The 26,769-nt window shown below is 36.0% G+C and overlaps 1 protein-coding gene across 7 annotated transcripts in view; it reads left to right on the forward strand.

Moving 5' to 3' along the window:
• The window catches only part of BBS9 (Bardet-Biedl syndrome 9), a 321,666-nt gene that overhangs the window by 98,775 nt on the left and 196,122 nt on the right, over positions 1-26,769 (forward strand). Inside the window, exon 20 of one of the 7 annotated variants that reach the window (XM_087767618.1) lies at positions 16,377-16,469. The exons of the other annotated variants lie outside the window; for them this stretch is intronic. Coding sequence (XP_087623744.1) covers positions 16,377-16,409 — 33 coding nt within the window. The 3' untranslated portion in view covers positions 16,410-16,469. Of the gene's footprint in view, positions 1-16,376; positions 16,470-26,769 lie in introns of those variants that run through there. 7 annotated transcript variants of the gene reach the window in all.

Here is a 26,769-nt window from a genome sequence, read left to right on the forward strand (position 1 = left end):
TGAATATGTATGTATTCAGAGACTGACAATTAAAATGGACATGTAAAATATTTCTTACGAAATCTCAAAGGAATGTAGTTTTCCTTAACCCATCTGTTAAAACTTATATAATTTGAATCAAGCCATACATTTTGACTAATAGTTTCTAGTGTTGTTCCCATGTCAGAATCTGCATTTAGGGCCCTAAGCAGGCTTATGTTTTCACTGTTTGGGTTGCAGCCTGATCCCCTGGTCCTCCTGATCCTGGGTTTCAAAATGCCTTGCACTGCCAAAGTTAGTGGGAAATGTTCCCAGACGAGTTCATTCTCAGCTCATTAATCAACATGAACAGGTCAAATGAGAGACTGAGGATGAGTGAGTCTGGGATCCCCATCCAGTTGTTTGTGGGCACTGGAGACCCATCATCCCCACAATATGCCCTCCCATCCTTCAGTGGGGTGTAGTGTGGGGTATTGCTTGTTGCACCAGTCCCTTCCTCCTCCTGCTCACTGGTCAGATGAGGACAGTTCCCCAGTGAGAGAAGTAACCTATGGAGAAACTAGTGTTGCCATGCTGAAGGGGTAGGGATGTTTGTCTGGAGAGAAATCAAAGCAGGCTTTTAGGAGGCTATCCCAGCACTCCAGTCTGCTGCAACCAACAGTTCCCCAATTTTCCCATGTCCTCTGGCTCTAGCAGCTGGTGGTAACAACCGCTGATATATGCCGAACAATTTTCTTCTACTGTGACCTTGAATCTCTCAGATGGCAGTAAAAGAAAGTTTCTGTTTAAGTTGAAAATACCTGGGTTTGGTTCTGATCAGGATCTTTAATGCAGTGTGAAGTAACTCTAAATTTCTGGAGTGTCTGTAGATTCCAGTTAGGCTCAAGGCACCCAGATGCTGTGCAAGCACAGAATCAAGTTTTTCTTTTTCTTTTTTTCTGAAGATCTTGCCATTTCAGTATACCAAATCCTAACCAAGTTAACAAATGTTGTAGAGTTTAACAAATCTAACATCCTTGGGTAAGGATGAAGGTCAGAGTGATAAGAACATGGAGGTATTTAGGAAAGCTGTTACACAATAAGATGATTCTGGGTTCATTTATTGGCTTCTCTAATACTGTTTTTTGTTTAAATTTTTGGATCTATGTCAATCTGTAGTCTGAAGGGAATTAGTTACTGACCTTTCCCATACCAGAAAATCTTAACAGAGCAAGAACAGTGCGAAGCTCATCTAGTATTTTTCTTGTCTCAGCTCTGTAAAGACTTTATTTACAAGAAGACAAGGGGGAATACATTTAAGAATCACTCACTAATGAGAAAATGTGATTGTTGGAATGGTCATTATTCTTGTGAAAGCGATGCTTAATTTTACAGAGCACACTGTTAGTCTTGGCAAACCAAAGAAAAAGTGGTCAACAAATAGAGGCCATAAGGATCATGAAGAAAGGTTTAACATTCTCTCCAAATAGTGTGGGACGTGTGGCAATGACTAATTTTAGGGCTGCCCTACAGTATTCCTTATCTTAACATTTCTTTTTTGGTAGCACAATGTGGCCACACTCAAGTTGGAACCCTTCTCTGCAGGCAGTCCAAACTTAAAATACCAATCATTGCCTCAAATATTGTACAATCAAATACAGTATTTCTCTGTTCTTTTTTAACATAATGGGCACCTTCGCACTGATTGATTTTTTTTTTTTTTTTTATTTTCCCTTGCTGTTTGAAGTTGGAAACAAGGAAGGATAGAAAATAGTGTTTAAATTTAGACAAACAGCATCTCGTTGTTTTACAGAAGCATTGCTTTAATGCTGTAAAACCAGATATTTTAAATTGGTACTGACAGCAGTCAGGAGCCGGCCTCTGACTGCCTTCTGGCAGGCCCAGCTGTATACCTGCCAGCTGAGTGGGATTTCTGTGTAGGTAGTTTTGTATTTGTATTTTTAGTTGCTGGTTTCTTCATGAATTCTGCTAGGAAGACCACTGGTAGATCTGAAATCACAATTTGAGAAACTAGCAGAGTTTACAGAAGGACAAGATAGAGATGTCATTGCAAAGATTTAATAATAATAGTAAATGAACCTGAAGATAGTCATAAAAGCCCTTTGGATTGAGGAGACTTTGGGATGATAATTACGCCTTGATAATCATCATGATGGGAGTCAGTAGGTTGGTTCTGAAATAAATATATGAAGAAGTCATTAGTCTTTGAGAGCCACTTTTGTGTAAGTAGTAGAATGAAGGTTTCAAAAATTCAGCAAATGGGAAGAATGTTAAGATAGTGGCTACAAAGACCACGCTCACTGTGTGAGGTTTCTTTTGAGATGAGGAAAAGCGAAGATGGAGCGATAACTTGAAGAGAATATGATGTGCCTATGTTTTTTTGATTCAGTGATGATACAAACTATATGCCCCTGGACTGACTGTAGCATATGAACTGCATGAAGAGAAAGAGGAGGGATTCAGGGCCCTGGAATACAGAGCTGTCTTTGTTATCATGATACCAGAGCCTTTGCAGCCTTCATTTTTACTTTTCCAGGCACTGCAACTAGTAGGGGGTATTTATGATCTACACAGAGTCTGACTGTTCACAGAAGTTGTGGGGCAGTAGGGAAGGAGCCTTAGATGGATTTATGAAGCCTAGAAGCGAGTTGGGTGCAGACTATTTTGGAGTAAGGTATTGTGTAGGAAAGCACTCTATATGTATAGTTATCAGTGCTAATGAGACTAAGAAAAATCGATCTTGGCTCAAGGGAGGTACATGTGTGTGAATGGCTGTTGCTATTGGGTAAGAAAATAAGAGTTTAGGAAGACTGGGGGCTGGAGGAGTGTAGTAGAGGTTGTACTTGGAAGAAAAGATGGGTAAGATGACACACTGAAGAGAGGAAGAGAATCTGAAACTTTCAGACAAAATGAGACAAATTGTTTTTACGCATACTACTTTGTCATAGTTTTTAAATCCAAATAATCGATTTATAGAGGCCTAGAAATTATTTAAAACAGGAGTGGGCATTTAGATTTTGTGTGTCGTGATTAGGAGGGGAAAGGAGGGTGGAATGGAAGAAAACCCAGAAAGTACAGAAGCTAGTCATGCTTCAAAGCAATAATAAATATTTGGTAAAGATAAAGCAACATTTATGCTGCTTTTACACTTTCATCACAGTTGATTCTTTTCATCTAGTAAAGATAATAAATGAATAATCATAAAATACTTGTGTTTGAAAGTTCTTCCTTGGTTTTCATGAAGAGTATTTATTTTCCATCAGTCCATTACAGTGTAACATTGATTGGTGCATGTAATGTATTATTCATACTGTTCTAGTTTCATCCCATTAGCAATGCCAACATTATGCTGAATTCTGCAGTGGTAATCTTGTGTGAAGAGTCTTTGTACAGCGACTTGAGCTGTGGTTCAGATCCCATTTCACATTTAGTGACAAGACAGGGCGAACAACAGCACCTTATTGATACGACTCAGACTTTGTTCCCCATTCCTTCCCCCAATGCAATGAGAATCGTAAATGTACTGTAGACCTATAAACCAAATTGTGAAAGGCGGAATGTGTATCAGAACTGGTTTATTTTTAGTTCTTGTGTTATACCTTTATTTTCCTGATAGCTAATGTCTTTAGGAGAGCCAAATAACTAAAACCATCACATTACAAAAATAACAAGAACAGAATTAAAAACAGCCTTCAGATAAAATAGTCTGGTGTTCTTGTCCACATGTATGATCCTATGGGTATAATTTTGATAATGTGAATTGTTGTGTGTAGAACTGATTTAAATATGTGCTAAAGCCAACTACTTGGCATAGTTAAGATTACTGAAGGTCTGCCTAATGTTAGTACAAAAAAAAAAACTTTTTCATTTGAATCTTTAATGTTTGCTTCTTTAACATTTATTACAGGAACTTCTTTTTCATGTGCCATAGGCTCAGCCCAAGGTCCCTCAAATTAAATGATAATCTGTTCATTGACTGAATGATTTGGGCCTGGTCTGGTTAGCTGAATGCTTAAGGTTTCAGTTTTTTTCTCTAAAAAAAAAAAAGGGACTTCTCCATTCACTATTCTGAGAATCCAGGCCATAAAAAGTTGAAATCTCTAGACAGATGAATGAAGATTAATTTAAAAAATATCTTAGTTCCTAAATACTTAGGATGTGGAATTACAAGGAAATAAAAGTTTGAAGAATGTTTTTTTTCAAATGTTTTCATTTTTTAAAACAGCTGTGTAAACAATGAAACAATCTCTTCCTGGCATGAATACTTTGAAAAAAATCCCATCCTTTAAGATGGATATGTCATGAAGGAGAAATGGCTGGCATCTGTGAAACCGTATTTCTTTGGATTTTTATCTTTGGAGACAGGGAGAGCCTGAGCAAAGTTGGGAGGGCTGTCTGAGAAATGGGAAGCTCACAGACCAAGCAAACTGACTCTCACAGTTCTGAAAAAAAATGAGATGAGAGATGGCAAAGTCTCAAGATTTTAGGGGATAAATAAGAGAGAATGAGGGAGACAGACAGCTTGAGGTACAAAAGGAATAGATTCAGTAGCCAAGGAAGAGTATACCAAAGGAATAGAAAATAAAAGCTTAAAAGAAAAACAATGATGGTGAGGGAGGGTGAGTATTTTTGGTTTTAAGTGTGCGCTTATTCGAAGAGACACAGTTGTTCTTTGGTCTTTACTGGGATTGAGGAAAAGATATGCTCAGCCTTTTGGGGAGTAAGTAGGTTAGTAGTCTTTTACAGGCTGTGGATGTTCTGAAAGGTACTTGTCTTGTATACATGCAGATTTTTTTTTCTCTTTCTCAGACAAGGAAATGTGCATGCTGGAACTTAATGTCAATAAAACACTGACCTTTCAGAGCCTAAATGAAAATGACATAGAGAACTCAGTTATTTATAGCAGTGTTATGTTTTCATTGTAGTAAAACTTTATCTGTGAGGTGGTGAGTAGATGTTAGCATAGAAAATATGGGTAAGTTACTATTTTCAGTGAGAGCTTATATATTCAGGCTTTCTTTTGATTTTACATTAATTTTTACAGAATAGACTTTGATTTATTGCCTGACATGTTTATGTCAGTTCTTCAGAAACATGTTTGAGTAGACTGCGTGATTAAAATACTTCATCTTCATTAATTGCAGTATGCACATATATAATATCAGACAATTACAACAATTTATTTGTAAAGTATTGATCAAAATCTTAATAAAAACAGTGTAAGATGAACTTCTTTGCTTGCAAAAACCAGGGAAGAGGCTTTAACCAAACGGTCCAAAAATCAGTGAAACCCCTACCCAGTGTATTTCCTCACCCTTTTACTTGATAATATCCAGCATATAAGGAAAAAAGATTTTTGTAATATCTTGTGTAGTATTTGACCTTCATAAGAGTAGTTAACATCTGAATGCATTCCAGTGAATAGGACAGTTATGGGGAAAGAATTTGGTCTGGCCAGAGCAGGACATGCTATAGCCAAACAGCTCAGTGGATTATAAGATATTTCTTCTCACTGGCTTGCAGTTTGTATTCTTTATTTTCTGGCATTATAAATTTTGCATTCCCTACTTCGTTTGGGTCCAACTTTGGAGGCTCCCATCCCAGGGTCTTTTCATCCTGATGATTAGGGAGCTTAATAGGAATTAAGGAGGGTTGGGACCTGATATCACACTTCCTAGGGCAATGCTTTAACCCCTGCATAAAGGGTCCTGTGTAAAGATATGCAGCTTCAATTAGTTGCCTTCCTGCATTTGGCTTTCTGAGTCTTTAGTGGGTCAGCAGGAGCTGACCATGGGCTTGCCAGCTGCAGTGTGATAAAACCAGCAGTAGGATAAGAGAATATAGGCATGGGATGTTGTTTTGCACTGGAAGCTGCTGGTCAGTTATGATCACAGTAAGAAAGGCACTCAGATTCTGTAAGGTATCATTCATAATGCCGTTTATTGGAGTTAACACTGTAAGAAGCATAGATAATCTTATGTCCCTTTAGACTCTGGGAACCCCTGGTGGTGTAGCATCAAATCCACCTCCAACCCATGTGCATTGTGCTGGGCACGTGGACACCATCTGTAGAAGAGATTCTCCCTTTTGGTCATTCAAGCTCTTAAAGGATTTTCTAGGAAAACAAGGAAACAACTCTTCATCATTTCTACAGTCAAAAAGCAACAATGTTCTCAGGAGGCCTTGCTGCACTTTCAGGTAAAGGCAAGGCCATGCAAGTGGCATAACTGCTGATATGGAGTTGGAGCTGCCTACAGGCTCCTCTGTTACAGTACGTTGGTTGCATTTGTCTTGTGGCCAGGGGATTTGTGCAGCACAACCAAGGCCCGAAGGCCACACTGGGCTTGCAGCACAGCCCTGGCCTGGGCCTGTGCAGGTGAACTGTTGTGTGGATCATGAACTCCTCGGTGTGCCATGGTCTTCAGTCAGGATTGATACAGATGTAAAATTCGAATGAAGTACAGTAAATGAGATGTTTTTTAGGTACTGCTCAACTCAATGAAAACTAGTGTTTAGTTTTTAAAGTGATTTTATATGATTAGTATGTACATCACAACAGCATTATGCTAGATATAAATTACTTAAAATATGGCAGGTGATAAATTATGAATTATTCCCAGCTCCAGGAAGGTAAAAACTTATTAGTGTAACACAAACTGATTGCATACCAACCTTAGCAATCTGTTTTTAGCAGATACCAAATAACAGGAAGGGAATTTACCAGCTAGTATATAATTCTGGGTTCATTCTGTAAACAGTTTCTCTTTTCTTTCAAGTTTAATACACTTAGGGCCAGATTTTCCTTGCTTACTTCAAACTGATAACTTAACACAGCATTTGAAAACTAATAGTTAGGTCCAGCAGGCAGTCTCTGTCACTTAGATGTTTAGGATTTATGTATCACGTGTAATTAGTTGCATTGGGGGCAATGTGATCCAGTGAATATACTATGAGATCTGGTACTGGAAGATCCCGATGTCTTTTCAGCTTTACTATGACAGCTTTTACAGTCTTAAATTGCTGCATTTTAGTGTGTAAATGGTACTAACACGTGTGCACTAAAAGTGCAATGTAAGCAGTAAATGCTATTTGCAAATGACAGTGTAATAACAGAACTTATTTCTTAAGACATTGAGCCTCAATCTTTCTTTAAACATACTGAGTAAAATGAAGAATTTTTGTCCTCTTAGGAAATTCTTACTCCATCTGCCTGCCTTTCTCTTTTCAGTTTTTCAACTATGTATTCCTATTAAAACATTAATTTTGTGTAAATTTTGCACGCTCTTCCATATTGATGTTTGAAATATTCTTTTCAAGTGCCTTTTTATTGCTCTGATAAATTTGTTGGAGTTGGTAATCCTCTTTGAGATCTTTGTCCAGTTATTTGATTTTGCAATTCCTCTTGAAACAAAACTCAACCATCTCACTGATAATTAAAAAAAAGGGGAAAAAAATCCAGCAACCAGAACAAATATTGTTTTGGCATCAAAATTTCGCTGTGTATTTTAGTATGTTTCAACAGTCGCATTTCTACCAGGTTGGCTTGCTAAATTTTGATCCTTACACATTTCAGGTCAAAGGTACTAGAGTTGGAGGCTTACAGCTGTGCATAACATTAGGAAAAATAACAGATCAGAAGATTAATCTGTGAAATTCGTGCTCTAAATGTAAAAACTTGATTGACAGTATTACATTGTTTTGCTCATGAGATGCTCTCTTCCCGCAGTGTTGTATTCCTTCAAATGTAGCTTGAGATTCACAGGTGACTCCTGTTTCATCACCCATTTAAACTGCTGGTTGATTTTAGTGGTGAAGTCGTAAACCTGTAACTATAAGACAGTGGAATTTTCTGTATCTTCACAAATTTCACGTTACAAGCTTGTGGGAGGAAGACTGATGAAGAAAGATGTTCAATTAAACAAAAACATCAGTTTTCCAATGTGGCAATGGATATTCCACTCAGAGGTGCAAAAAGAGTCTTTGTGAGGATTGTTAAATTATGAGGAAGCAGTAGAGCACTGCTAGAAGAATTGAACTAAGGTGTCCCATGCAGAGACTTGGGGAGTACTTGAGCTTTGCTGAGGGCTTGTTATGGTTTACATTTGTGTGTGTTTTTCTTGAAGCAAAAGGCAAGTATACTGAGACTAATCTATAGAGCCTTATGCATGAAATAGTATGAGAAACCGTGCTCCGTAATCACTGTTTTTAAAGCTATTGCTACTACCATATCGGATGTTTTGTTCCAGCTCAAGGTTATTGCTATATTGAAAGCATACTTAAGGATACTTTTAAAGTGGTTTCATAGCACAGGTTGTCATCTGAAAAGAATAGTTATTAAAATATTTTGAGCCTGAATTGGAAGTAATTTTATTACTTTCATTGTATTTCCTTCTACAATGTTATTTTAATTCAACATCTTCTAACACCTGCAAATCTAGATGTCCAGGAGTCGCTTCTTTCTGGCATCCTGAATGTCTACTGCAGATATATCTCTTTCCTGTTTCTTGCTCTTGCTTTTTCTGCTTTCTTTTCTTCTGCCACATTTAACTACTCTTGTGTGGTTTTCCGTTTTCCCTACATATATAGCGTTATTTGTTATTCTGGAGTTCATTATGTCTTTTCTCTGGAGCTATTTAGCTTTTTTTGACAAAGTATTTTTGCATCGGAAAATGCTGAGTCACTAAAATTAGCCTGTTAGCTAGTGTTAGACAGTTTCCAGGTTTTCAGAGTTATTTGTAGTTGTCAATGTTCTATTCAAACATTTTCTATATAGCATATGTGAAGATTTCTTGTTCATGTTGAAATTTAAATTTATTTGTATTTTCTAAGACTAAAGGAGAAAATTGGAAAGGTAACATTTTGAAATTAAGCTAAATGAATGTTTCACTTGAATTATTGTTTTCCACTTGTTATATTTTTGTTCTTTAAATGATTTTGTATTGTCCATATTGAGAGCATGACCATTTCAAAAGTCAAACACCATAAAATTAAATAGCTTGAAAATGGAATGGTTCTGAAAATTCTACTGGAAAGTTTTAATACTATATGTTTGCATTCAGATTTTAAATTGCCAAATATTCTGCAAAATGAAAATGTTAAAATCTGCACTTCTCTGTTAATTATATATTTCAAGCTGTTATGTAGGTATGTTTTTATATTCATTAGAGATAGAGAAGCCATGTAACAAATAATTCTTGCATGAGAAAGAAGTCTGAATCCCTGTTCCCAATCCACTATTCTCAACATAGCATTCCCTTCCCAGCTAAATTCTAAAGGGAATCCAGATGTTTATTTAAATATTCATAACACAACTGCAGTTAGAGCTGGGAGGATCATAGATACCTGTGTTCATTTCACACTACATTCATCTTGTAGTTAAAAATGTCGTATTCATTGCAGTGCTAGCAGATGAGCTCTTTGACAGGAAAACGCATTTTTTCCCCTGCTCTACAAGTAAGGCTTTATGGAAAGGAGGCAGTAGAGCTGTCTCAGAAAACGTAATGTATTGAGTATTGACCCCAGCTCCACAGAAGCAGCTTTGTGTACTGTATTTAAATATTGTATTCTCGAAGAATTCTGAATTTATTTGCACTTGCCTTAGCACTGGACATATCTAGAAAGGGCGTAAAACATTTTAAGGAGCCAGCTGCAGCTTTGCAATTAAGGTGGAGCTGAATTACACATTTAAGATGGGGATTTTATTTCATTGTTTGTGGAAAAGACAGAGTTTACCATCTTGCCTGATGGTCAGTGAAGCGAGGAGAAAAAAAAATTGACACCTGCCAAATCTTTATTAATTTGTAAACCATCTGAAAAAGACTATTTATTTGGCAACATTTGCTGACAAACTTTCCTAAGAAAGTTTGATCAAAATCTTAAATTTTAAATGTATGTTACATGATAAAAGTGATGAAATCCCAGTCTGTGTAAAATGTTTATATTGGGCCTGCTTTATCCCTTCAGGTATTCATCCATGAGAGTGTAAATGGTTAAGGAGATAAAGTGGTGTATTGGACATACATTAATTCTGGAGTACAAGGGACTGTGTGCAGTGAAAGGAAATTTATGCAGGGGAGCGTGAAAGCCACCAGGCAGGGAATTTGGGGTATGCATATAGAAAGTCATGGGAAGATGCAAGCAGCAGTGGGAATCTGTAAGGTGAAAGGGAGAAGAGGAATGTGCTTTCTAGCTATTCGGAGGAAAATAAAGCATCTGTAAAAACCTTTCCAAACGGGTACTGCATGCTTCTGCTTTTCTTTTTATTACTGAAAATGAGTCCAAGTCCCAGTGAATCTATCCTTAAAAGCTTTAAAGGAAAAGCAAAAGTAGGGAAGTATGGTTGATAATACTAAAATATAAAATAACTTATAGTCAGCAAAGTTTATGTAGATTATTCTGTCAAATTACTAAAGTCCTGACACCACCCTATTCTTCACTTATTTAAAGATGTAATCCTATACATTTCACTATAGGTTTTAATAAATTACTTATTTGAGAATCTAAAATGGGAATTTTTAGCAAATGAGAGCAGGAGCATTAGATGAAAGTAACAAGTAGAGTGGGCATGGTTCGTCTGGGAATGTTGGAACATCTTCCATGGAAGATTAGGTACAAGTGGTGCTTTTTTTCAGATGTTTTCTTCCACCCTTACTCATGCATTCCTTTTCCAATATGGTATCTATCTAGGTATCTCTGTTAGCAGTTGACTTTTCCACCCAGATTTAGACGATGATGAATGATGATAAAACGTATTTCCCCTCTCAGCTCATAGCAGTGGCTTTTTAAAAAACACTGTAATAATGCATTTTGTGAGTATAAGTTGCTGTCTGTGTGTCCAGCTTTATTTGGAAGACAAGTAATTAATTCTTGTAGGCAAGCAGTATGTACCATTATTGTCTGAAAGAGCTAGATATTTGAAAATACTGGTTTTTCATTCCTTTCAAACGACTGGGAAAGTATTCAAATGTACATGGTGTTTGCTAGCTTGAGTTTACCAGAGTGTATGATACATGTAGGAAGACTGAACTGTGAGGGAGCAGAAATGAAGGCTTTAAATGCCATGTCAGGAATAGGATTCATGGGCGTGGAAGATGTTCGGTGCCGTCAGGTTACCCTGTGAGAGAACTGGCCCCTGGGACAAAGCACTCCCAGAAGGCTGTGCAGCTCAGCAGCTGCAGCCCTCCATTTTGTATAGTTCGAAGCTTACTTTCTTGTTTCCTGCGGTGAACAACGATAAGGGGAAGTACTGGTCAGTAGGGATAAATATTAAATCAGTCTTTGGGCTTCCTGCCATGTTTGCTGATGCTTAGGCCATCTTATTTATAAACCCAGGAGAGTTTAGTAATTATTAGAAGAAAGTGTAATTAATTTATAGAGTTCTAGTTATTTTGCTGAGTACTGTCATTGGAAGTACAATGAAGCCTTTAAGTAACATCCAGTCACTGTATAAAGCTGTCTTGTGGCTGCTAAACTTTCACATTATACTGAAGTTGGATATAAACACTCCTTTTATAACTTGCATGTCACTGAAGTACACAGATGTCTTGGCTCTGAAAGCACATTTGTGAAACGAGTGCAGTACTGGAATTATGCCAGGATTGAGACTCGGTAGTTTGAGGAGTCGTCCTAATACCTCTCAGGATGGGAGGTCAGCTGAATAAGTGGGCCTCCCTTGTTCTGGCAGCAGAATACTAGTCCTGAGAGAGCGTGCTTTATGCATATTAGTTGCATTATGCTACAGTTCACTTCTGAAAAATCTGTATTATAACGCTGCTTTGGTCCTTGTTGAAAAGGGCCAATTCTGTTTAGGGGAGGCGGTATGCCCTGTTAAATAGGAAAACTAGAAAGAAAAAAAATCAGGAAAATTGTATTAATCTTTGACTTAATTTCATGAGAATTTCGTGAAAGTTCATAGGAAATGCATAGATTCCTCATGCTTATCTTATATAGCTGATATGTGGATGTATATTTATATGGTGTAGTATGTCATAGTGTGTGCAAATATGTATTTATTTGTGCATGTATATTCGTATGTATATAAAACACAGAGGTTATAAAGATAACTGTAGAATACCTCTAGCAGCATAAATTCAGTTTGATTTCTAGAATGTTTCAAATGTTTTACGTGTGAATGAAGTGTTCATAATAAAACAGGTGGGACAGCCATGTCTTCATGGCCGGATGGAGACATGGCTGTATGTCATCCAAGTTGGATATTATACTTTCTTTTGTTTAGACCTAATATGTTATATAATTTGGCAGAAATGTGGTGGAACAGAGTTCTTCTTTAGATAATTTACATTGTAGTTTTGGTCTGTCATTTGAGACTGAGGTGTGAGATTTTATTCTAGTTATTTAGCACATGAGGAATTGATGGCAGAGGGTTGAGCCCAGAGCTGAAGCAATTGTTTTTCAACACTGAGCCACTTTCTTCCTCTAGTAATACTGATGAGATGTGAGCTAAAGTTAAGATTGCAATCATATATATTTTACATTTCAACATTACATCTGTTGGGCAAGATCCTTGGCTCTGCAACAATACTGTCTCAGTATCAGAAATGATACTACGAGAGTTCTGTTTTTGGTAGGGTGTGTCTACACATTTATTACAGGCAGATATGAGTTAATTCTGGCCGTGCTGCAGTTCTGAAGTTGTGGTGTGAAGTGCTGTGCCCAAGCTTATTAGGTTAGCACAGTGCTAAAAACACCACAGTAAAATTTCTGGGCTAGAGCTGACTTGCACCTGACCGACCTGTTCATGTAGCGACTAGAGAATCTTGTGCCATCTGTACTTACCTTCTTAAATTTGTTTTTTTTAGATCCTTCTAGAAGGATATAGAAATACCAGTTACTCATGAGATCCCTGTATAAGGTCATGCTTGAGTAAATTGGGACTAGCTGCGTGGTTCCTGTGGCTACAGATAACTAAGTATAAGTGGTTCAGTTCACTTCTGCTGAAAGACAGTGTAATGCACCAATTGCAGAAAGCCCAGCCACATTGGAGAACAGGACCCCTTATTTCTTTTGCATTATTCCAAGGTATTAGTGCTGTCTTTGAAATCTATAATGTAGTAAGTTACTTACAGAATTCTTATGTTCAAATGTACAGATCTTGTATAATTACATACTCGAGCTTATAGATGATGTGTGAAATTGTTTAAAGAAATATTGTTTTTTGGAGAAAAAATATTGGGTTTTTTTATTTGCTATGTTTTATGAAAAAAATGGTTAAGGTATTTGTGCTAGTTACTAGCAATGAATAAGATGAAATGTTTTGTTTTGAACTCTTTTTGTGCAATGTCCATTTTGGGAATACTTAGTGTAATTCTGGGGTAAAGACAGCAAACTGATTATATCTCCTGGTTGTTGTAATACTCTGCAGTTAAGCTGTACAAGCAAAGGATCTAGTGGTGTCTCCCCAACTCATTAATCTAAAATGCAAATATGTGTTCTACCTTTTTGCAAGGAACTTGCCTAATGAACAGCACAACAAATTAGCCATAGATATCAGAAAAATAACTAGAGGGAAAGTGCTACATATGGAGTGGCATAGAAATGATTAATGTTAGTCAACAGTGTCTTTAATTTTAATATTTATGGTGACTTCCAGCAAAATGGAACAATGCTTTCAATTTTTATAAAAGATTTATGTGTATATATACACACAGTCCCTGTTTATACATTGCACTATCCTGTTGGTGGGTTTTTCTTTGCAACAGCAGAATACCATTGAGTTGTTTTCAGATTTTGATTTCCTGTAATGCTGAGATCCTTCTCTGCAGATCTGCTACGTAACCCTAGACATACCCTCCCCTATATTATACAGCTAACTATTTCTGCCTAAATGCAATATTTAATTTTCTTTGCTTCTGTTGCATAGCAAACTTTTTAAACCTTCAATTATTCAGTATTATTTGAAAGTTTAATCCTGTTCTTTGGTATGCCCTCATGATGTGGTGTTGTGTTGGTGTCTGGGTATATTTTTTATTCCATGCTGTAGGCGACTAATGAAAATGTGGAATGCAGCATTCAAGACAGACCCGTTTTATTTCCTCCTGGATCCTCTCTTACCTTTACACAATTTACTGATAATCTCTGAGGACACTTCCAAACAGCATATACTACTGGAATTTCATTCCCCAAGTGGTACATTCCTCAAGGTTCACTAATTCCCATAGTTTTGAAAATGCAGTTATCATTTATTGATTAGAGCTACCAAAACAAAATTAAGTGCAAGTGATTTCCCCCTTCTTTTAATGTTATTACGTAGCTACCAGAAAACAAGGTGAAATGTTTTCCCTAATATTCAGGTCAGAGCTTGAAGAGGGAAACAAAATTGTTCAGATGCTCAGTGGTTGATTGTAAATTCATGGATTTCAGCTGTTAAACAGATCTTACAAAGAAGAGTCTACATCCTTGCTATAGTACTCATTTTTAAAAGAGGGTAGTGGTAGACATCAGTGTCTAATAAGCTTAAAAGATGTAGTGTCTGGAGGTTGAGGTTAAGGACAAAGATGAGTAAACTTCTTCAGATAAGGTAAGAATTCAGCTAAGAACCTTTAGTCTCTAATTGAAATTTCAAATAAACACTTTTTCTGAAATGAAAGATCCTCCATTTTTTTTTTTTAACTTTTGATTTATGGTACAGAGGTAGTCTAAGAAGAACTAATGCATAGTGCATGGGTATATGCTGCAGTGGTACCTATACTGGCATTAAAAGTTGCCACTCAGGCTGCCCTTTACATGCGTTGCTTCTGCTTTCATACATGATCAATCCTAATCTACTGCAATGAAAGTGTTTAATATACACAAAATTTTGAACTAAAGAATTATACAAACAGTAAAACATTGAGATGTTTTAGAAGGTCTTGTATGATCAGATACAGTGTCTCATTTGAGAGAGTGTTAACTTTCTGCTGAGGGGCCATAACTGTTAGGAGAATTTAGTCACTTGAGGTAGACCTGCCATCTGTACCCAGAATGAAGGAAGTTTTCCTTACATTTCCTTACACAGGCATAATAATACTGTCTCAAAAAACTCCCCTGGCCTGGAAATACGTTAGCTCAGTTTTAAAAGCTCAGACAGGTGGATCAGCCTTCAAGTAAGTGAATGTCAAGATGTTAATTTGATTCGGCTAAACATCATATCTTTTGAAACTTACCCATCTTAAGTCATAAGAGTGGAGATTAATTATCTGACTTTGAGTAAGCTACAGCAGGAATTGAACTTCTGTGTTAAGGTTTCTAGAGTGATGGGATAATCCCAGCTACCTGTGTGACTAATGCATTGGTTATGTCAGTTTTCCAGGTAGACTGGTAATTGGCCATTCTCATGAAATAAGATGACTATCTGAAATAATGACCAAGAAAAGTCCCGGTTACTGTAATACTTTGATGTAGTTTTCATAAATCTGTCTTATCCTTACCCTTTCAAAAAGACTATGGAGGCAATAGGACCAGCCAGTCATAGTCACTCTTACTTTATTTAGAAGTACAAGATGTGTAAATTTTCTAGTTTGTCTGGAGTTGAGAAGGGGATGTGAAGAATAGAAATCTTTTGAAACTACTCATAATTCCATAAAATTAAGTTTGTTAATAGAAGTTTCCTTTCTTTTGGTACTCTCACAACACAAGCAATAATCTTTCATTACAGGCTTAATATATAAGGTAAATAGTTCCCTAATTTGTTTGTTATTATGAAATATTTTTGAAACACACAGGGAATGGTCATGTATATACTATTGAGATCACACTGTAATATGAATTCATCTTAATTCTTTTGATGATTTATTTTGTCAAGTGCCTTTAAGAAAAAGCCTTGCAATAGTTTTCTCAAGTTTAAAAAAAATGTTTTAAAAATTTATATTTTGCCCAGAATTACTCCAGGGCAGCTGTGCTTGGAGTGGAGTATGAGGTTACAGACCCTGTGTCCGTATTGCCTTTAAAGAGTGGCTCCAATGCTCCCTCGAAAATAGGTTGTGGGGACAGTATGCCAGCATGTCTCAAATGTCCTGTAGAGCATGTTGAGATCCTGGCGGCCGCGACTACTTCTGGGTTTTGTGTGCTGTGGAGCAGCTCACAGGCTCCATGTGAGGCAGTCCAGGGGTACAAGGGAGAGCATGTTGTGCTTGCTGGGATGGTAGAGACAGGTTGGGCAGATGGGTAGGGAAGCTTACAGGCACAGAGCTGGCTTTGTTGCTTTGAAATCTCTGATACTGGAGCAAGCAATGTAGGAAGTTAACCCTGTTTTTACTTACATGGTATGCATTTACTGTGTGTTAGCAGAAAGCAAACATCCGCCTAGTAACCAGGATGTGGTCCACTACAACTAAAACAGTGTGTATTTTAAATGTTCTATCAATTTTTATAGTGTTATTTCTAACCACTGTTTTCTACAGCTCCACAGCACAATCGGAAGAAGAGATGACTGATGGCAATAATAAAAATGAGACTGTATGGTAATATATGTCAGATGCGTGAATAATTTTTATTTACACACTTTACACTTTCAAATTGACATACTCTACCGTAGGTTCCTATACCTTATTTAGGTAGCTAAAATAACAATGAACTTTCAGCTGTTTAGATAGAGTATTCTTATCCTCCAAAATTATTGGAAGAGATCTGGTGCGTTTGAACATCAATCTGTGGTACTTAAATAGTCTATGTATTACTGATTTAGGTTTCTGATTTTGCATGTGTGACTTCTAATGATATTGTTCAAAGGAATAGATACATTGTCATTTTACTTTTTTATTATTTCTTAGAGTTGGTTAAAACTTTTCAGCAAAACCTGCAAAATATAAATCTCTGCAAAAAAATTGCATACCTGAATTTGGCAAAAATGCTGTTGATGATAAAAGGTTTTTTTTAGTCCTTTGAGTAATTTTTGGAGTAGAATGTTTTCTCTACTGTGTGCTGACATGTTTGTTTATATTTTGGTATTTAAAAAAGATTCCTCTATAAATTTGTATGACATCAATGAATAAATGAGAAGTGCTGTATGCTTTGTGAGTTAATAGCTTGCCTCATTCATTCGCAGGTTTCAAGAGTGTGTTTGTGTTAACTAAGCTGTGGCACCGTTTCTTTAGGTGGAAAATCTGAAAGCTCTTTCTGTCTCTTTCCCTGTTTTCAGGCGCTGTTTTAAACACCTTAGATAAGTAGTCAAACTGAAGGTTGCAATTAATTGTCCAGAACATGGGAATGGAATGCTGGTCTGGCATAACCCAAATGAGTTGCACTGAATTTGGCATGGAGCATAAAAGAAGGTGAAGTCACTTTTAATGATATGCCCCAATTCGTAAACAGGTGTTTGCCCAAGGGGAACACACCAGAGTTACTTTGCAAGCATTATGGCAGAGTGATTCACTGGAATATGTGAACATTTCTAACCCTTCCCTCCCCCAAAATATATTATGTCAATCCTTTTAGCAATTCATGTTCAGTGAGGTATTGCTCGCAGCAGTGAAAGAGATTGGATTCCAGAAATTGTGGCACTCTTTTTATCTATTAACCCATCTAATGAATGGTGGTTTAAATTTGATTGGCAGCTTCTTTTCCTATCTTAATTAAATTGCTCCTTCACCCCAGTGTCTTTGAAGGACAGAGCCTTTGTTAAAGATGTCAAGTTAGTCTTTCATTGTTTGTTTCCATGGGGAGCAGAGCTTGTTGACAAGTTAAGATAAAGATGCGGAATCAAAAATATACTTATTAAAATACTCATTAAAAAGGTCTTAACAGTAGTAACTAGGACAAAGAGGAAAATGTGCCTGGTGACATTATGTTCTTCTCCACCTGAGATGCAAAGAGCTTGTAACATTTCTACTAAATCAAATTCTTTAGCTAAGATAAAGTTTAAAAAAAGATAATAAAGTTTGTTCTGAAAGTGTGAAGGCAGCTAAATGCAGAGAGAAAAGAATTCAGCCCAAGTATTCTGTTTCTTTGGTAGTACAGGGGCAACCCTTGCTTAATTTCCATTGAAGGAAAAATATCATCAAATCAACACTATAGAAAAATAGTATAGGTGTTAAGGGGAGAAATGTTGATGGAGAAAACAGTTGATAGAATCTGTTTATTAAAGTATTTGATTTTAAATTAAGTGGGGATTAGAAGCAAATCATTTTAAGGTCACCAATTGTGAGTTAGACTAATCTCCTGCAATTTGCATTTTAATATGCACCAGTAGAAATTGCTTTCTTGAACCATTACAAGGTTTTATTTGCATGTACATTTGACTTCAGAGGTCAAAGTGCACAATGTACTATTTGAAGTTCACTGACATTTCTCAAGTGGATGTATTCCTGTTTGTCAGAACCAGGTGGCTGTAGAAAGTTTGTGAGTTTAATGAGACAGAATTTTCACTGGCTTGAAGACATGGAAACCCAATTAGAAACAATAAAGGTCATCTTATGCTGTTAAGAATGTATTTGCCATTCACATTAGCCTCATGGGCCTGGAGGTCCGTTGTTTGTAAAATTGTCCTTTATGATCACAACTTTTTCTAAGGAGTTGTACAGATTCTGACCATTTACAAAAAAAATATTTACTGCATGCTTAAAAATCCTGATAAATACTTTAGTATATAGCCTATAGTGATGTACATTTTGTGCTTTATACTTCGGATGTGTTTTATATTTGCATTTTAAATCAACTTATTCTTTGTTTGCCATCATGTTTTAATTAAGCTTGTATGCAAAATTTTTGATAAGGAGCTGATACCACATACGGAAATGAAGTCATAAAACTGCCCTTAAGTCTTGGCACTATAGTATATGATAATTAAGTGAACTTAAGCAAAATCAAAGCATACCTATTATTAACAGAAGACCTTATCTAAGACTTACAAAATATAACAAACCAGAGTAAAAATTAACCATTCAACGAGTGCATTCTAAAGCAATTACAAATTGTGTTAGAATGAGAAAAAGTTCAGGCTACAATGGCCCTAGCAGTGATATGAAAAAAAGCTGTGGGAGTTTACTCCTCTTGATTTTTCTATTAGTTCTTGAGCTAAAACAATGTATTACGGAAAAAGATTAAAGAGCCCAATTTATTTTTAAAATTGGGCATTTCTACATTAAAATAAATTCATGCGCTGCCAAGCAGTCAGAATAAGGTTGGAAAGAAAGCAGTGAAGATGTTAGGAAAACATGTTTTTCTTGCTATCCATGTAGTACATGGCACCATGGGTTAATATGTTAGCCTTTCAATTATGAGGATCTTATTCAGGTAATATGTGGAATGTATTTGTTTTGACAGGTATATTGGTGCCTATTGTCATATCACCAATTACTTGAATATCAATAAAAGTAGTTGTAATGGGATATAGGGAAAAGCTCTTTACTTGTTTGACTCCTAAAAATGACTAGGAATAGGACCAGACAGAAGTCTCATGTTTTGCCTGACAGTTGCTCAAATTAAATGCTAATTGCTTTCTTGAGAGAACAGTTCTCATCAGTGAAGATGTGTCCCTAAAAATATCCTTTTCTATATTATATATAGAATATACATATTCTCCGTATGTAGAGAGAATATACAAATTTTCTCTCTCCAAATATCCCATTTTATAAATATCCTGTCCAGTATTCTCCCTAGCTGTGGAGAATAGAACCCAGGAATCCTTAGTGCTTGATTCCTGCAAATCTTAACTCCCATGGCAAATTCTGAGTAAAACTAGTGTCCCAGCCGATTTAGAGGGCCATAGAATATAAGCAAAATCTGACCGTCACTGAGAAGCAAACACCAACTGAGCGCTGCTGTACTACTGTGGAGCATAACTGCCTGTGTGCTTCCAGTTTACAGGAAGCTTTCATAATATAATCGGAAATTTGAATAATGTGAAATATAGTGGAAAGTTTAATTACAGCCACCCAAGACCTTGTTTGATAGCATAATCATTTTGTAGCAAATTGACAAGCACATCAGCATTATAGTCATAAATGCCACTGGTGCTTTCGAACACATTTCAAAATGTGTTTATGTACTAAAAAAATCTGTATACACACTGAGATAGTTTTCTCATGGTATGGAATCTAAGAACACACTGCTAAAAATCTACATTTCCGTGTATGTAAATGGAACTCTAAAAATTAGTTGTAAATTACTTTATTGGGTTAACAAAGCCAATGGGCTGATGTTTTGCTTATTGAACTTGTGACATCAGATGTTCTTGAAGCAAAAAGGAATGGAAGGAAATCAAAATTATAAAATTAACTATTTCGGTTGTTGTAATTACATTTGTGACACAGATTAAAGGAAAAGCTCTAAGGATACGTTTAGTGCAGGTGTGGGTTTTCTTTCCTGCAGACGTGTTTATGTGTCTTGAAGCAGTATCAGTCAGACTGAAAACAGAAGATAGGGATGAAAGACCACAGCACAATAGGGAAGAAACCTGCTTGATCCCCTGCCTATTTCAGTTAATTAGTTAATAGCATATTTTTCCTCCAGCTTTCTTCTGATGGGTTTTGAAATGTATATATAAATGGTCAGTATGAGGGCGGTGTTCCACAAACAAGGATGTTAGGATATTATTTTGCATTTAAATGTTCAAGAATATGAAAAGTTCCAATTACCTGAGACTGGTGGATTCATATTAGACACTTTTTTTTCCATTAGAAGTGTTGCTTTATTGGGTTTTTTTCCAGCTATGATGTGATATGGCAACTTCAAGAAGCAGTAATGTTGATTATATATTCTTCATTGATCTAAAGGGAAAAGCTATGTTCCAATCAAATGATGCAATAGTTTCCAGTAGTCATTAAGGAGAATATTAAACATTACTATTAACCTTTTAATATCTTCAGTTTAGCTCATATATAAGAATTTTAAAGGTTTGGACAAACAGTTCCCTGTACAAGTAAGGTGGTTAAGTGACAAAGAAGGGCAGTTCCAGAGAACTGGGTAAAGCTGATGTTCAAATGAATTAAAGGAAGTCTGAGGTAAGTGTAAGGATGTTGGCCTGACATTAATCTTGGGTAAAATAATGGAATGGCTGAAATGGAATTGTGTTAAAGTTATGTAGGAGTATAATATAATCAATAATAGTTGATAGAAATTTATGGAAAGATACGAGATTTTTATTTATATTCCTTTAATTATAAGTTTAGTTTAAATTATTAAAAAATAATTTATGTTCAGTTTCCACAAAACTCTTTATTGATTATATGCCATTGAATTTTATTATGCAGCAGTTAAGGAAAAAACTATATGTTCAGGATTCTCTTTTGTAACTACCATTGTTGTTAATTCTGTGTAGTTTCCCTCCCATTTCTACTGTTTGTTATGGATATTATTTTGCAATATCACCACAAAAGGGCAGGGAAGATTGGGGGTATCTGAAGATAAAGGAGAGGGGGCTAAAACTACACTGGTTTTCAAACAGGTGTAGATGGATTACAGATTCAGGTAATACTTTTTTGTAAAATCTGTTTGTATGTCAGCTGTGAAACATCATCCTCAAAGCTGAAAGAAAAGAGTATCTTGACATCCTGTTATACGTAAGGTATGCTCCTAACTCATCTACCATTAGAAGTGATATCAAGTGACCAAAAAAGAAAATCTTTGCAACATTTTCATAGATTGATAATAAAGAAATAAATTGAGAAATACCCAGTTGAAACATTGAAAACTGGAAGATATTTGAAAAGAAAACAAATTATTATGGAGGGGTAAGACTGTTAAAGGAAGCAGCAGGTGAATTGAGAGAGGCACTGGCTAATATCATGTGGAGAAAAACAGATAAGAGGAGCACTCACTAGAAAAGACTAAATGAAAGGGGACAGTTTCCAATTAGCAGGGATAATTACTGACAGAAGTACCCCCTTGCCATTTTGAAAGGGATTTTGTCCATCAGTACTCTGATAATAACTCCTGATAATGGTAGTGATCTTCAAATGTTGAAAATGCTAAATATTAACTTTGGGGGAAAGAATTTTTTCATTTAATTCGGAGCTACTTTTTTATCAAGTGAATTATTTCATTGGGGTAACTCTTTGCTAAAGTTCAGGGCAGTTTCAGTTTATCTGTTTCTGTGAATATTCTTATGAGTGATAGCGGGTGAATATGTTTTATCCACACACAGAAAACTGCTATTTAAGACTAGAATTATATATTAAGAATTATATATATTTAGTATATTTGCATGTTATATATATGATTAAGAATTAGGATTATATATTGGAGGAAATGTATTTTACTAGCTTGTTTACATTTTGTATTTGATTTTTTTTCTTGTGTAAAATCTTAGTTATGCTGAAGTCAGTGACAAAGCTTTCTTTGACTTAAGGAAAATTTCTGGCTTTATTAATGTAGAGTCAATTTTATTTTTTATAATTGGTCAATATTTAATTTTTTACAGATTTACTATAGAACAACTGTGGAGAAAATATCCATGTTTTTAGATTTGTGGAAAAAAAATGAGACTATGAAGTTTGACCTACATATACTGTATTTGAGAAATTTACTTAAAATTAATTAATTTTGAAGTGCTCAGGACATACTAGAAAAAATGACTGCAGGATACAGTGATATTTTTTTTTTCCCCAACTTGTGGTCCATTTTACTCTGATGTTAACAACATCAGTGAGACTTTCTGAAGCAATAACTTTCTAATGAACATATAAGCCTCTTTGCATGTAACTTGGCACGTAAGCACTGTGACCCTCAGTTACCGGAGGTGCATGAGGTGTATTCTAAACGGTAGTTTTTAAGTCTGTCTTGTTAATAGTTTTGTTTATTATGGCATAGATGCATATTGTAGTTGAGTCTACAGTAATCTGTTTCAAACTTGCTTGCTATGTGAATATAGCATACTGTTGCCTGTGATAAAACTTCAGATTCAAATGGAGAATAACCATTTCTACAGTATTCTCAAATCGCTTGCCTCCATCACAATATAGTGTTTACCTGTAGCTTTTTTAATACAACAAATGTGTCTTATCTGTGGCACACAAAATGGAAAACAACTTAAAAGAACTTTAATGTGGTATGGTGTTTACATGCTGTCCTTGTACGTGTGCCAGTTGAAGTAGTCGAATTTTGTTTTCTGTGGATGGGCCCCCAAGGGTCCAGACAAAAACTCTTCCATCAATCCTTTCTTAAACATGATGCTTTAACCACCTGAGCCCCAAATAAAGGTTACTTATTTGCTTTGGGTTTATGTTGATTGTTTTTAAACTGTATTTTACATTTTAAACAGAAGTATGTGGTATATAGACTTAGGTTTGAATGGCTTGTTTCAATGGTAAAAGAAATACCCTTAACAGTTTCTAGGTAAAGCTTTAGTTTACTTATAGACAGAATTATTTAACTTTCGAGCTGTATAGATCATGAATCCAAAACCAAATGTACTAAAATTTTGCTCTTAAGGGAACTAAAATGTCTGTGTTTAATTTAGATTGGACCACTTTCTTGGCTGTTTTTGCAGATTTAAAACACCTTACTATTCACAGTAAGGGAAAGTATTGGGAATTTTGTGTCTTTAATATTGTGCCATTATGCAGAAGAAAAAGTTGTGGTGAATACCAGTAAGTAACATGCTTTGAACTGTTCATTTATTCCTATTCTCCTGTTTCAATTTACTCTGGATGTTACGCTTTTACTGTCAGGTGAAGACCTGACTCTGAGAATTCATGCCTTGATGGTACGCACCTCAAGACACCTCTTATCCTTCAAGGGTATATTGAAGAGAAGTGGATAAAGGGAGGAAGGGTAGACTTCTCTAGTCATTTACAGGAGGCAGATTGTCCCGGTCAAACAGGAGTTGTGAAAAATGGAACCTAACTATACTGGGGATATCTTCATTGCTTTATTCTCTTGCTTTAAGTGACTGTCACAGGCTTAGAGTAGAGCCAAGTGACCTGACAGTCTTGGGGATAGCTTTATTTTTTACGACAGAATAAAGCAATGATAGCTGCTTTCTGGATGCATTTGAAGACGAGTGAGATTTTCAGAAACATAACTTAGTGATGCAAGTTATTAATGTATTTTTGAAATTACTTCACTTACCATGGCTCTTTTTCTTGGCAGTTCAGTCATTCTACTGAGATGAGGAATGCTAATTAAGCAAGTGATGTGCAGACTGTAATGTACAGGTGCTGTAAAGTGGTAGTTAAAGCCTTGTCAACTGAGTATGTACAGAGAGAGTCAAACTGCTAGTTGAGGAAACCTCTGTGTGTGTATAGTTATCCTTGTCTGTGATGTGAGAAAGAACCTGTGCCTTTAACTGAAAGTCTTCCCTGTGGGAAAGAATGGAAATAGCTCCAAATGGTAGTGAAAGGCTGGACATGCCCCTCATGTAGAATTAATGAAGTGTGTCTGTGTAGGAAATTACCAATATATAAATTAGAAAATTGGTTACTATGTTAATTTGTAAATATAAAAAATTCAGATGAGATCCTTTAGTACTTAGTGTAAAGTTACTATTTTTCAAAATTTTCCCTTGAATTCAGTACTTCAGTTTTAATGGAAATCTGAAAAATCATACTGATCACATGAAATTGGCTGTTCTCTATATTTTGCTTTTGTCTTGAAGTATTGTGAACACTGGGAAAAATGCCATTCATAAGCATACGTGTTGCAAAAACTTGTTCTTAGCCTGTCTCACTAGTACTTAAGGGATGATCATTAACTCATACCTACAAATGCTGTATTAAGGATAGCTGATATTGTAAAAATTAAAATTTGTAATGTCTTCCAACTTTTACAGCTATTTTTAAGGAAGAAGTAAGATAAACTGTGTACAGGAGGGAGAGATTTTAAGAGGGTCCTGATGTGTATAGTATGGTGAGGCACAAGAATACATCTGTACTGGAGTACTTAAGCATATAGCAACATCTTGCTTAAAATCTGTTATTCAGTTGCTTATTTGATAAAGTTAAGGGAAAAGCATTTATTGACAATGAAGATTGACTCTAATGAGATGAAATTGTCCTTTGATAATATTTCTCATATGTTTTATTACAGTATTTACTGCTAAAGGTCATCTCTACATCTCTCTTGCATAGGTGCAGTTTGCTTTGTCTATGGGTGAGATCCACAAAAGCAATATTTATCTAGAGAAGCTTAAATTCTTCTGTAGTCAATGGAGAGAAAGAAGGGTATTCTGGAGTCAAAGGCACTGAAAAGTTAGATACCTTCTATGGTTAAAAAAAAAAAAGACAATGGTGCCTCCACAGTTTATAGAGGAAATTAAGGGGAACTAGCCACCTCATCTTAGAATTTGTCTTTGTGGATCTAACTCTGTTTTAAACAGCTATGTTCTTGTATTTGCTCCAAAAGAAAGCAAGGCTGCGTATCTTCATGGTTCTTCACAGTTTCTTTGCTTTGTGAGGGTACCACACATTTCTTCCTCCAGTTGCTTTAATGGTAAGCTTTGCAATGGAGTTATTTCCTTTGGGAAATTATTTTTTCTTTTATATTTTTCCCTAGCAATTTTCCATTTAGAAAAGAACATAATGTTTAGTTCATATTCTCATTGCACAGCAGGTTTTCTTTAGTACTTCTTCCCACAGGAATGGTGCTCAGTAATTCTCTCCAGTCCTATCATTTAACAACATGCCAGCTGTCTGCTTTCTTACATGATTGATGGAGTTCAGTAAGTTAGTTCTACACCTGATATGAGGTTTCATCTATTTTTATATGTTTTCATCATTAATTTTTGACAAGTGGCTCAGCATCACTCTGAGGGAATTGCTTACATGGAACCTGTCAATGCAGTCTGAGTTTAGCCATGTGCACCTGCAATATGAATCTCAAATGCCATCCTTCTCTATGGGCTCCTGTGCAGACTCCAAGGCATTTTTGGTAACAGTGGAGGCAAGCACTGGAGATGGTCCTGAAAAAAGTACGAATATGAACTATTAATGAATATGAGTGAAAGCAGACAAATGGTAGGTTCCTACCATTTTATTTGTGTTAAATTCTGCCATTATTCCTAACAAATGCTTCTTTTTTTTTTTTTTCCCCCTAGTAGATGCTAAAGGAAGAGATGGTTGCTACTCTTTCAGAGGATGTAACTGTGTAATTTAGTCATGTTTCTGAGCTCCACCAACTTGAAACATCAAAGTGAATTTGTTCTGATATTTAGCCAACTTATTTAGTCATCCTTCTAGACAAAGCGTTTATCTGGATTTTTGGTCTGCAGTGTGGCTACAATGTACGCTACCCAGATGTGTTTTCCTAACTTTGATGCAATAGAATAAAGCAAACATAAAAACCCTTTTGAATACATCTTGTTATGACCAGTAATGGTTGAAACTAAGTTAAAACTATTAGATTTGACTGAACCAGGGCATGAACTTCAGCTGTATTACATCAGGGGAACAAGACAAGTGTTTAAATTGAGCTTTTTTTGAAAGGAAAATCTTTTCTTATCAGAAAGCTTATCTCAGCCAAAATCAGTAAGAGCATTTGTTACTAATTTAGTGGGGTGTGTTTGTGTGTGGTTATATATTAGTGTTGAAAAATGAGCTCTTTCCTGCTCTACATGATTCAGGGTACTATTTGTTAATCCAAATATTATGCAGTAGAACTATCCATAAACTTCTGCTCAGACAATGAAGAGATTTTTCTGGAAACCAGAAAGTTACAAGGTTAATTATCACATTTCAGACACTGAAGTGTACCTGACACTTGCCATCTCTTTCCTCTGCTCCCCTACTTATAGCAGTGCTAGTGGGAATCTTAGTCTAGGTCAGCAGGACTTAAAAAAGGCCTTACGCACCTTGTTCCATCTCTTCCATGGACTCAGCTGCCTGTTAGAATAAAGGAGAAGTTGAAAAATGAGATGTTTAC

The sequence above is a fragment of the Nipponia nippon genome, unplaced genomic scaffold, assembly GCF_047370975.1.
Source record: "Nipponia nippon isolate SJK-2023a ecotype South Korea unplaced genomic scaffold, ASM4737097v1 scaffold_1, whole genome shotgun sequence".
Lineage (NCBI taxonomy): Eukaryota > Metazoa > Chordata > Aves > Pelecaniformes > Threskiornithidae > Nipponia > Nipponia nippon.